Here is a 13842-nt window from a genome sequence, read left to right on the forward strand (position 1 = left end):
CAGACTTGATTTCATTTTCATTCCTACAGAAGAGAATTTTCAGAACCTGAAAAGTCAACAGGGGGACACCTCTCTGTTCCTTTCTTTAATTTATTCTTCAAACTTCACAGCAAAACAGAGAAATAAACTTTAAACATACTCTTACCATGTAGTCAGTCTTCTTCAAGAAAGTAATGAAACAAGATTGCTGCCTTCTAGATGATGTCTATTCAAACCCTCATTTTTTTTGTTTTTTTTTTTAATACCACCCATCTCTTCTCAATCCCCAGAATTACTGCTTTCCTTGTGACAAAAGGTTCTTTATACTGTGTCATACCTAGTTCCCTCTCCTCAGTCTAATCATTCTGTAATCTATTTTCCACGTCATTGCCAGAGAGGTTGTGAAAGCCTGACTTTGTTCACTTCACCTTGCTTTTGTCTATGCACTCCATATTTTCTCCTGATTCCAAGTTCACGAAATGCTGCCCACCCCATCACCCTGACCTGAATACCTCCCAGTCTTAACCAACTAGTCATCTCTTTCTCTTCAAGGAGTCAGCACAAGAGTGCCTTTCCCTGTGGGGAGCCATTCATTTTGGTTTTCTCCAGCCTGAATTACATGTTGTCTCATGTTCTTCTGGCACTCTGCATCCTTCTACCCTAGAAACTCACAGAGTGATTCTATAATCATAACACTTCTAATTCACTGGTACGCTGTATGATCATTGGGCTAGACTATGTCTTATTGATCTTTATGCCTCCAGCTCTTACTAAACTCCTGGGAACACAGGGAATACTCAGAAATATTGAATGAAATGGATTCATGAAGTTATTAAAGGCTGCAAAAAGTATGGTCTGGCATCAGGAATAAGAATATAAAAATTGGAACAGCCCATGTAATCTGAGATCTCTGAGCAACTTAACTACAACTAGTTAAGTTGTATTTACGGAAAATCTGGTTTGGGACTTTATTTTCCTTTTTTTTCAAATTTTTAACATTTTCAGGTGAGTCAGAGAGTTAAAAGTGACAGAAAACAATTTAAACTGGGTAGTTAAATAGAATTACTTAGACCATTGTGAGTTACATTTCTTTTTCAAAAATATATATTAACACTTAGAGGAACTGATATGTAATGCAAATAATATTCACACCAGGACATCACATAGTTCTATTACTTATTAAACAAATGTTTTCAAATCTCTTCTATATACCAGACACTGTTCTAAAAATATTAATTCATTTAATTCTTATAACAATCTTAAGAGGTTATCACTAGACAAATTTGGAACTTTCTATACTGCCTTGTAATATCGGGCTGACTCCTTTTCTCTCCATCCAGAAGAAAGATTCTGAATTGAAGAAAACAATATCTACAGATCTAAAAATTCTTTTCATGTGTCCTAAAAGATATCAGAGGATCTAAGGAAAGATATCACATCAAAATGAGTACTGTAATATTTATCCTCTCTAACATGCTTGCAAAAAATAATAACTTGAAGATTTGAGTGGAAATTTTGTTTGGCAATGGAGTATCACATACAAAATAAATCACCTATAACTTATGGACAGAAAGAAATGGAGCACTCTTCAAGATAACTCTAGGCTTGTCCCAACATAAAACACATACCAGAAGGAGATATATTCTCATTTCTCCTTATTTACACATCTAGTAAAGAGTGATGATTAGTTGCAGGTAGAAGATTTAAAAAAAGTGGATTAAAGTATAGGTGAGTTGAAGTGTCACACACACAACACTGAGTACTTAGAAAATAGCATCCTGGGTCCATATTTGTGTATTGTCCATAACAAGAAATTTGAAGACATTAAGGAATATAGATTGCAACTAAAGTAGCAACAGCCTTTCCAGTTTTGAAAATAATAGTGCATGGGAAAGGCAAAAACAGACATTAATAAATCAGAGGGTCACATTATACCACAGGATAAAGTTAACATATTTGTATCAGTGAACTTAAATGAAACCACAGAAGGCCAGCTTGTCAAATTTACTGATGACAAGAGGTCTTGTGAAATGGTTAATGCTTTGGATAATAGCATCCACATTTAAGATCTGGTTAAACTTCAAGTTAGAAAAATTAAACTAATATCCGCATATGTCTTGGGAGTGCCCTACTTACATGTCACCTCTTCACACAGACCTTTTGATCATCTGTTTTGAACATGGCCTTTGGGATTCTCCACTCACCATCACTCCCCTGGATTTTGTTTTAAAACCTAAGATGTATCCCTTCCTAATATTGTCCTTATGTATTTATTAGTTGATTTGTTTTCTTTCTGTCTTCCCTAGAAAGTAAAGTGCATGAAAGCAGTAACCTTGTTTAACTTGTATCACTGAGAGTAGAAGAGAAACATTTAGTAAATATTTGTCAAAGAAATCAAATGCCTATTTATTTTTCTTCTCTTAAATGACTAGTGCAGACTGGAAAAAGAGAACAATAGTATTTCTTGTGAAATATGACATCTGTAGAATTACGGAAACCCCAAGCTGGCATCAGAAGAACAGAACGGTCTTGCCACAGATTAGTCACTGGACCTTTGGCAAATTGTTTAATTTCTCCGGAACCGTTTCCTCATCCATAACACAGGGCTAATCACAGTCCACCCCTCAGTGGTTTTAGAATGATGTGTGTGAGGGAATTTTGCCAAATGTAAAGCACAAAACAAATGTGAATAATTATGTCTATGGTAGGGTTAGGGGGGTTGACTTTGCACTAAATGTGAACCAGCAGTGTCTTGTGACATTTGAAGGAAGTAACTAGTTACAGGCATTGGTTGCATCCACATGATAATGTAAATTTTGTACCAGCAAGACTCAAACGAAATTGCTGTATCTCCTAGTTCCATATTATTCAAGATATTGACAGTTAACTAAAGGAAGACCAAATGAGGAGAGGTTGTGGGGTAATGTCATTTGAAAAACAGTGGAAATAATTAGAGGAAAAGTGGGAGAAAGGGCACAGGGCTGTGATATTTATTTTAGGTATGTGAAGGATTATCACATGGGAGATTTATTCTGTTTAGCTCCAAGATGCAAACTAGGAATTGAGAGTAAAAGATGAAGAGAGCTATATGTTGGTTTAAAATATTATTTTAATGTAAAGAACAGTTCTCCAAACCTTAAAAGTCATCGGTAGAAGTCGGAAATTGAGGTGGTGCATCCAAAGTAGGTGGGGAGAACATCTGCAAAGTTATGAGAAGGCTTTCTAACAGCCTGCCAAAGTTCAGGCTACATGATGTCTGAGGTCCTTCCCAGGTACCAAATTATGATCAAATGTAATACTCCTGTCATGGTTATTGAGAAGGAAAGGATCCTGAACTCATACTATGGCAAATCCCAAAATACTATTCTTAGAGACAAAATCAATTTCATTAGAGAACGGCAGGTGACATCAGTCCAAGTCAGTAAGGAGAAAGACCAGTGCCGTGTGGTGTTCACCAGAGAGCACTTCCGTGAACACCAACACATCCTTACATCCTGCTAAGAACCTTGTCTCATCCTGTTTGATATGTAGATGTCTCCTTTGCTTGACAACATTAACGAGGAGCACATTTATGACCCTAGTGTCCTTCAAGGAATTGCTTCTGTATTTCCTATGACACTTGGAAGTGCAAGTGCAATTCCAGCTCAGGTCTATCCTTCAATTCAAAAAATGGTCTCATTCCCCAGTTTGGAGAAGGGGGAGAGGAGGTGCTATCCTTAAGATTCAGCAAGTGCTAAGTCGGCAAAACCGAACAAACCTTACAGTGTTTGCCTGAAATGACTTGTGCATGCTCCTGCTCTAGGAATCCAGTGGCCTCTCCTCATTACTTTTATGTTTACATTAAAAATAAAAAGGAATCAACAAATCCTGTATTAACCAAGTGTTGACACGATTGCCATGTCCATAGACGTACACATGTTTGTGTATGGGTGATGGGAACTGCACGTGAGAAATGAAGGAGAAAAGTAGAAAAGCGGGAGAAAGAGGCTAAAATAATTTTCATGACTCCCCTCCACCCCCCCCACCCCACCCCTGCGTTCAGCTCTCCCTCTGCGCGGGCGGAGGAGGCTGTGGGCTGCGGACTCCGTGCTGGAATGAGGAGTAATTGAGCCTGAGCCGAGCCAGAGGTAGCTTTCTCCTCCCGGTGTCATTGCTGCAGCCTCCCGTGCCCGGTCCCTAGTTCCCCGGCCGCCTCTCTTCAACGTCGTCTGCAAAGACCGGGAGCGAAGCCGCCGCAGAAGTTGCCGGGCACAAGACTCCGGAGGCATTGGCTCGGGAACTTTTCACGTCATTTTCTGCTCGGAGCCCCTGGTCGCGGCTCCGCGCCGCCTTTCCCAGCGCACATCGCAGCGCTCATGGGGCAGGGGAAGAGCGGCTTGCGGCACTGAGCGGAACCGGACTCGAGCCCGTGATGTCCGGTACCAGACTGGAGGACTCCCCCCCTTGTCGCAACTGGTCATCTGCTTCGGAGCTGAATGAAACTCAAGAGCCCTTTTTAAACCCCACAGACTATGACGACGAGGAATTCCTGCGGTACCTGTGGAGGGAATACCTACATCCGAAAGAATATGAGTGGGTCCTGATCGCCGGGTACATCATCGTGTTCGTGGTGGCTCTCATTGGGAACGTCCTGGGTGAGTGTCGTCCAGGGCAGCCCTCCAGAGGGCTGTCACGTCCCCTCCACTCTGGCTGCAAAGGCTCAGAAGACCCCTCCCTCCCCTTGGGATGCAAACAAAGAGGTCGCTGCTCTCAGGGTGGGGTTTTCTATTAAAAAAAAAAAAGTTTTTCTGATTTTAGAACCAGGACCCAGCCCTAGAGTGGTAATTCCTTTTTGCATCTGCAGGGAGAAGGAGGGAAGCGCGTTTCTTTTGCAATCACCTCGGTTACAAACGCCAAGAGAGGGGGCAGCGACAGGGTCTCAGGTGGATTTTGTTGAGTATGGGGGAATTTGTCATCCTTTTGTGTAACATAGCCGGGTGTTTGGGGAGGGGGGGCTTTCCAGAGAGGTAAAGCTGGCAAAATGCAAAGCTGTGCTCCTGAGGAGCAAGCTCTCTTTGGCCATTGGAGTCAAAAAGCATTTGTGAGCTAGGTAGAGTGCCCTTTGGCGAGGAGGTTTAGGCTCTGTCTAGAGGTGGTAATGAAAGGGCAGCGAGTAGAGACAGAGGCAAAGCACAGAGATGCACTCACGCACTGAAGCTGAATTAAACAGAAACCATGCCAGGAGCAAGCAAGAAGGAGGGGCATCTGAGAAAAGTACCAAAGAGGTCGCAACCATTCATCGAGCTATCCATTCATTCATTCATCCACTCAACCAGTATTTTTGTCCCAGAACATGCTTGTTGCCAGGCTTGGGAAGATATTGTAATCCCCCCCCCCCCCAAGAGGAGATGGTGAGCTTAATGCTAAGCTCTATTTGTTCCTGTCTGGGTTCGTATGCAAACATAGATTTCCTCGTCCATTTCCCACCTTGGCATAATTTCTGAATGTTGGGGAGGGGGTGCAGTGGGGTATGAGACTGATGGTGGAGTTTACTAGGGCAGCTGGGGAATCCACTTAAAGAAAAGGAGCTTTGGAAGGGAGGGAGGACTTAACATGAATTGTGAATGGAAGGAGCATGTACCTTGATGAATGGAGAGTGGGAGGCGTTTCGAATGCAGAGGGCAGTGTGGAGGCAATCTCTGTTGAAAATGACAGGAGCAGATGGGAGAGGCTTCAAGATAGATGCTCCTGATTTTCAGTTATAAAAAGGGAAGAAGATGGGTGAAATGAGATAGGCTGAGTGGTTTTGAAGTCTAAAGCAAAGAATTTGTAGCTGCAAGGGAGGATGCTAAGGAACTTATCAGGTTTTCGGCATTAATCTGATTTTTACCTTCTCTCCCCCAAGTGTGTCAGTCTGGGTAGGAAGCATTCAGAGTAGTCTTTTATCAATTCATCAGGCAGAGTAGTTGCTAAGTATGTAACTGAGAAGCATTCTGTAGAGAGTTGGTGAAATATTATTTTTGAAGACAGATAAGAATCCTCTGAAAACTTTGTTGTTGTTGTTGTTGTTGTTGTTTAATGCTTGCTATATTATTTTCAGGATACTTTCCTTTTGTTGATATTTTTGAAGGTAGACAAAAAGGGAATCTTTGGGCGATGTACATAAGGTAGATGAAAGTGAAAATACACATACGTACGGTACTTTGCTATAAGCATAATCTGTTAATAATGATCCTTTTTGTTCCCTTCTTGGCATCCATTCTTAGAGTTTACAGCTATTAAAACACATGGCCACTAGCATAGAAACCTATCACTGTATTATGCCAGCACTTAATGAGAAGTAAATAATCTAAACTGAACATCCATTGAGTACCTACCAGTATGCCAGACCTCTGCATACACCCTTACTTAAACCTCAAAGTAACCCACATTTGACAGAAGAAACAAGACTTGGAGAAATGAAATGGCTTATTAAAGAACATGATTCAGATTCAACTCCATTTCTTCTGACCTCAGGTCCAGAATTCTCCATTGATATTCCACTCTAGAGCTAGAAAGCATAGAGAGAATGAATTCTTTGCTCCTTGTCATCTGCAATCCGATTAAATGTACTTCCTGCTCTCTCTTGCATCTAGGTCCACTGCTAATAAATTAACATGAAGGGTTAATGGCTCTGTCATTGTCTTAAGCAAAATCCTATCCAGAGATGAATTTTATTGCGTTGCAATAAAAATTTGACCTGTTTTGAAGGAATAAATGCAAATCATAACTATTTCCCTTCCCTAATATTTATTTCCCACTTAATCTTTGTGATAAAACTTGTTTCCCTTTGCTTTCACTTCATTCTGGCCTTACACAGGATCTTGATGCATAGTATCCATATTCTAACTGCATAGTGTAGGGATATAGGTTTGTTAGCCTGGAAAGTGTTTTAGTTTAAAAAAGGAAACACCTCTACAGTAAGGCTACATGTTTCATAATACAAAGAAGAGAGCACTGTCCACAGCACCAAGTGCTGAAATGGCCAATTTCATTCAGCTTAAAAAGAAAAATTTACTCAAAGCATTATGCTCTGAAGGTACTAACAGCTATTTTCTTCAGGACCAAATGACACTAAAATCCTCTCTGGATGAACGGAAACCCATTCTTTACTGACATATTCCCTGAAAGTTGATGAAGTTTAAGTTTGACATTTAAACAAATGATCAGTGTCATTACTCACAGACAACTTCCTGCTCTTTAATGTCACTGTCAAATTTGCAAAATGGATTAGATTGAGAATTGCTTTTTTTGCCCCTTTAGTATAAGTAATTTTATGCATAGAGTGGCAGGACAAGGAATCACATTATTCATGGAGGATAAAGAGGCAACATTAGGCATGAAGGTGAAAGAGCCCAGTGTAGGCAGCAGATGTAATCTCTGACCCTTTGGGTCCATTCACCATTTGCACTTTTATGTAACTGACTACTTGGAAAATCTCAACCTTGTTGAACTTACAAATATAATGTGATCGTTAGAAGTTATTTCCCCCACACTGTCATTTTGTGAAGTGATGTAACAGGATATGCCCTGAGCAGAATCACAAATTCTTGATCTTATCTACATTTTTTTATTCTCTTCACAGCCTAACTCTTTCATTGCGTACCTTCTCCCACATGTATTAGATATTTCTTCCCAATGATGGAAAGCAGTTTTTAGGGGGGGAAAAAACAACTGCAACACAAGTCATTCAAACTAAGACAAAAGTTACTCTACATTAAATTTTTGAGTATATGCATTCTAATAAAAGGCATATGCATGTCTACTTATAGAATTTTAGGTCATAGGAAGAAAGATAGGACAGAGTTCTTTTTGGAAGCAGTGTTTTTCCAGTATCTTCAAAATTATGCCATATATAACCTATCCTAAGTATGTCTTGTATTATAGCCAAGTAGATGCATTCAATTATTTGACCAGTACATTTTAAGCAATGTTTTTAAAATTAGTGTGCATTGAGGGGAGGGCTTTTGGGGACACTAAAAGTAATATATTTGATGTTATACTTTCTTTTCCCTTGAGTTGAAAATGCATGGAGTGATGGTTTCTGGTCAATTCAAACATTAAACATCTGGAGGAAATGAGTGAATCTCTGCCTCCCTTACTTCTGCATTCAAAGATAGCATGATTTTTCACCTGGAATGCTTCTATCTTCCCTCTTGCTGTTCAGTTCAACTGTGCTTCTTGCTTCTTGTGTGATCATTAGCAAGGTATTGAACTCTCTAAGTCTCTTTTCTTTTAACTAAAAATTAAGGTTTATAATGCCTGCCTTGTAGAATTCTTTTGAGAATATAATATGTACAGGAGTATATATGCATACATATGTGTATATATAGTAGACACTAAATGCCAATTTCTGTCTCTTCATTCCCACTATTGAAATCTCCCCTTGATGTAGTTTGCAGCCATCTTCTGCCTACACAGTCAATCTGTAGCTCTGTAGCTCTTTATGACCTCTGTTCTCTCTGTTCTAGCCTTTTTATCATTTTAGAGGTTCCTAAAAGCTATTAGTAAAATGGAGTTGGCACATGTTGTTCTCCTTTTCCTTACCAGCTCCACCCACTGACCCACTAACAGGTGTTTAGTGCCCTCATACTAACTACTTAACTTTGCCTTCTCACTACTCAGTGAAAGACATTGCTAACTATCATGAAAATTTTTTTTCTTTTAGTTTAAATTGCCTGCATTGGTCCCATTTACTGAGTTATGGGTTGTTGTTGGGCTGTTGTTTGGTCTATTAATGTTTTATATAGCATGTGTGCACACGAGCGTGTGCGTGCATGCACACACACACATACACACACACACGCAGAGGTAATTTGTTGATTTAACTCAGTTGAAGCACAGTGCCTATATTAAGAAATTTACCCAGTAACAGTTAAGCTAAATTGTGTGGCTGAGATGGAGAAATATCTGTAAAGGGTTGCTTCTTATAGAGTTAATCATATGTCCCAGATATGGAACTGGCAGAGTTACAAGTTCCCACTGCTCTTAAGTCTACTACACATTTCTTTCTTGCTTCTCCTAATGTCCAGTTCACATTCATGGGTATTTCTAAACCCACCCTTTCTTTCACAGGAGACAGAAAGAGGTTAGAGATAATACATTACTCATTTCTTCCAAGACCTGATAGAAGTCATGAATGATGTCTATAACCATTGAGCTTTAAATTTGTGTGGTTTTCATTACAGAACATCAAAAATATGCTTATCTGAATATGAATTTAACAGATGCCTCCACACTCAGACTCCCAGAGTATCCACTGCTGGTGTTATCTTACAGGTGAAAGAAGATTTTGCCATCTTTCTTCCTAGAGCATTGTGACGTAGTCTGCTCCCATAGGGACACAGGTTCTGTTAAGTACTGGCTCACTAATAGGAGTCAGCCAGTGACCTGTGATGGGGCAAGCTGAGGATTCATCTCTAGTTCCTTTCTCAATGCAAAGGAAAATGAAGAATATTTATTGAGTACTATATGCCAAATCCTGGATACTAAGTTCCACAATGAATATATGTATTTTATTGATGCCTCATAACAAACTTATAAGGAGAGTAATGGCTTTGCTTTACAAATGGGTAAAATGAAATTCAAAAGCTATTTTAACTTGTTCCAAAATTTGGACAGACAATAAGTGGCAGCACTGAGTTTCAAATATGGTTTGAGCAGGTCCCATGGCCCACAGGTTTTCCATTACTTCATCCTGTCTCCCTTCCTTCTAATCCTGACTCAGAAACACAGACAAAAAAGAGAGGAAATGATGCTTTGATGTGCCCTCTAGACGATTTACAGAGTTGTTCTGGCATGTTGCCATGCTATATCTCTGGTAGACTACAGATCTTCAGCTATGGGGATGAGCTCATGTGATAAGCTAATCAAGGTCAGGCTAGGGTTACTTTACAGAAGAAGATTTCAAGGTAAAATAGGTGCTGCCAAAAATGCTTTTGCCCCTTTCAGGGTGTGTGTGTGGAGGGGGAGGGTGACTCATTGGATAAATGTTAGATAGTTGTGGCCAAGGATTATTTTGTTATTGAATGTGCTGTCTTTAGACACAACCTAAGACTGAGACCTAAACATTTAATATGTCAAATATTCTAAAAATCTTTTTTCTTTCTTTTTTTTGGTTTTCAAACCTATGCATGTATTTTACTTTTTCTTTTTCTGGTATAATAACTGTTAACTTAAAAAAAAATCTTATGTTTCTATTGATTTGACTGAGTAGGTCAATCTTTATGTCAAATAATGGTGTTCCTGGAGCATAATGGTATTATATATGTCGAAAAATTACTGCCCTTCACACCAGACATGAAATGACCTTTAAACACAGACAATGGAACACTTTGAGATGCTATTGGATGAGATACATGACATATATGACCAGTGTTGAATTGCTGACTCTTTGGACTGAATTTATTCATTTTACTTTTGTTCTCAATGAGATTTATCTTTTAATGAGGTAAATGGATATAGGATTTATATTTTAAATAGCATTGTTTTTTCCAACAGACATGTACTTAATATTTTGAAATTATTATCCCTGAGTTTTTTCCAATAATTTTCTTTCAACATATAATACATATGAATAATGTTTATTAATTGTATAGTATTTTACTCTTCAGAAGACATTGGCACATTTGTATTGTCTCCTTTCATTTCCACAACAGTATTATGAGGTAGATCTTATTTAGTGGATCAAGTTAAAATTACTTTGAAGGAAAAGTTTGAGTACATGGAAATATCAAGGGATTATGTGTCAGCTTGGGAAAAGCTTGCCAGTATTGGATTCCAAGAGCCCAGGATAAAGGATGCTAACTACCTTTGTCTGGCCTTCAGCTATGATATGTTTGATACCTGATTTTATCAGTTTTCTGAGTACAGATTAACCAAATTCATGATCCTGGCACAAAAGAGAGAAAGGAAAGAATTCCAGTGATTTGATTTAAATAAAAATTTACTTTTATAAATCTTAGAATATTTGAAGTCCTTTCAATCATCACAGTCCCTTTCAATAGTCACAGGTACAGGAAGAGCTTTATTGGCTGGAATAGCTAGGCTATGCCATAGTAGCAAATAACCCTGAATTTTCATTGGCTTAATGGCACACAAGTTTATTTATTGTTTATTAAACATTTAATATGGATAGGAGAGACTGTTTCATACAATGACTCCTGGTTGAGGGGTCCTTCATGTGTCAGGTACCACCTCAACATGTGGCCTCTGTTGTGACCAGCCTCTAAAATGGTTCCCAGTGTTTTCCCCATCAACTGATCAACTACAACCCTTGTAGCTTCCTTTGACATTGTGCCAGAATAGATCTGGGTGGCCAAAGACAACAGCAGAAGTAATAGTATACCAGTTTCAAGATTACATTATAAAAGGTTTGCAGCTTCTGCCATGATTTCCTGCTCTCTGTCTCTCATTCTTGGATATCTTGCCCTGAAGAAATTTAGCTGCCTTGTTATAGGCAATCCACATGGTGAGAAATTAAAATATCCATCCAAAAACCACATAGGAAATATGCTCTGGTAACAACCACATGTATGATCTTGGAGACAAATCCTTGAGCCAGAGTCTGAGATAACCTAATAGCATCCTCCCCCACCCCCCTAGCTTGACTGAAACTTAATGACATACTCTGAGACAGATCTCACTAAACTCCTCATAGACCCTTTAGAAGCTGTGAGATAATAAAATTATCATGTTTTAAATATTTTAATTCAGGTATGAGTTATTAGGCAGCCTATAAAGTATCAAGCACCCTCCTGGTAGGAGAAGAGTAATCTGGAAAAATACACTGGCTCTAAACTACCTTTGCCAAATACCAACACATGTTAGTTATGCCAATGATCATTTGGCCAAAACCAATCACATTTTGTCAACCTAACTCCAAGCAGGACTGGAAGGTATAAGGGAACACTGTCTCTGTTCCAGAAACCATGCAGTGGTTTAAAATATTTTTTACATTCATAAGCTGAGAATAAGGAAAGTTAGAGGAATAAAATATCTAATGGCATAAGCCTAAGAGAAGCTGATAGATATATCTGTTTCACATTTTGGATCTCTGCCAATGGAAATAACATAATATTGGGAGACTTTGTGCCAATTACTGTGCTAAGAATCTAGGGTACAAAGATAATAGAAATGAAGAAACCACTTCAGTTGAGACAGACATATTAACAATTTCAATATAATGTGGCAAGTGCTTGATAGATGGGTTACAGGATGTATTGGAAGCATACACGAAGACACTTAGTTCCATTTGGGGGATTAGAGAAAGATTCAGGAGGCGATGACTCCCACGCTGAGTATTAATGCATGAATTCAAGTTGCACAGGTGAGGAAAATTGGGTAAGGATGTTCTAAGCAGAGGAAACAACACGAGCGAAATCAAAGAGGCATGAAATAGCATGGGCTATGAAGAGAATGCTAAGCAACTGAATAACTCCAGTTTATGTGCAGAAGAGGAAAGTCTAGGGATGAAGCTGGAACAGTTGATGAGGATTGGGATAGGAAAGAAAGGCCTGTGCACCATCCTTTGACACTGCAGTTTAGAGGGAGCCCTTTGAAGATTTAAGGAGAGCACCATCATTAGTTTGTATTTTTCATGAGAGTATTGTATGGATAATGTAAAGAATAAAACCAAAGGGAGAAATATTTGTGAAGGTTTTCACACTGGGATTTGTGTTTTCTTTGGGGCTCATTTAATCAAGCTTACTTTAATGAAAACAAAAAATTGATAATAAATGACATAATCAATACTTTCTAGATAATTACTTCTAAGAGGCTAGAAATGTCACTTTCAATATCCCATTCCAAAATGTTACAGCTTCTCTCTTGCATTCCCATTCTCTCTCTATTACTCAAATTTCTTGCTTTTATGTTGCATCAAAAAGGAAAAGAGAAAAGGAGAAAGTGAGAAATGAAGAAGAAACAAATTAAGGAAGGGAAAAGGAAGAAGACTAAAATATAGCAACTGTTGCTATGTTTGCTTTGTAGAATATTTCAATTTGAGAAGCAATTTCTCTTTAAAATAATTCTCACATCTTCCTGAAATATGTACTTATGATTTTTTTGTACTTTATGACTCTTATATTCCATAGCTCTATTAGCATTTCCCAATATTCTGTGTAGTTTTTCACCAAAATAATTTTGGTAGCAACTTAGTTTTGAGATTTTGATAGGTTGCTTTACTCCTACCTGTCCATCTTTTTGGTCTTTCAATCATGTTTTGACCTCACACTGAGGTCAAAAGATAAAAATATTGAGAATCTAATGAAAGTTTTTTATATTTTCCACCTAAAGCCTCCAATTTTTACTCCAAATTAGTTGCATCTTTCTGAATATGATCATTTGAAATTTTATCTTAAATGGGCATTTTTGTCATTCAAATAATCAAAGATGATAATATACTGACCCCAGGACAGCCCTTAGGAAATTACAGGGAATATTTCTCCACAAGCTGACATGGTAACACTTCAAAATTTCTAAAACTGTGGTTAGTTTAAAACCTTGTATTTGCTCTTCCTAGCTCACAATGGGAATACAGCAGTGATTATAAATTATAATCTCCTTTCTGAGATTTTCAATGTTTTTATTCCTCCTCAGTGGCTATAAGATGTATTTATAAAGCACATGGTTTACAAACCATGTGGGGCTTTGATTTTATCACTATATTGCTAGAAATGGGGTCAGAAAGCCATTGTCTATAATAATTTATTTTGTCAATTTAGAATGAATTTAATGAGTCATCCACTTTGGTAGAGAACCATATTCCTCATAAATATCATTTTGAAGCCAATTTGTCTTTCTTAAAAATGTGCAGATTGTGCTAATCTTTTAGAAGCAGAAGTA

The 13842-nt window shown here is 38.4% G+C and overlaps 1 protein-coding gene across 1 annotated transcript in view; it reads left to right on the forward strand.

Annotated features, from left to right (window-relative positions):
- The first annotated feature begins 4232 nt into the window (after window positions 1-4232).
- HCRTR2 (hypocretin receptor 2) overlaps window positions 4233-13842 on the forward strand; it is a 101592-nt gene continuing 91982 nt past the window's right edge. Inside the window, exon 1 of the mRNA XM_029945120.1 lies at window positions 4233-4613. Within this exon, the coding sequence (XP_029800980.1) occupies window positions 4391-4613 (223 nt within the window). The 5' untranslated portion in view covers window positions 4233-4390. The remainder of the gene's footprint in view (window positions 4614-13842) is intronic.

The sequence above is a fragment of the Suricata suricatta genome, chromosome 7 (assembly GCF_006229205.1).
Source record: "Suricata suricatta isolate VVHF042 chromosome 7, meerkat_22Aug2017_6uvM2_HiC, whole genome shotgun sequence".
Classification (NCBI taxonomy): Eukaryota; Metazoa; Chordata; class Mammalia; order Carnivora; family Herpestidae; genus Suricata; species Suricata suricatta.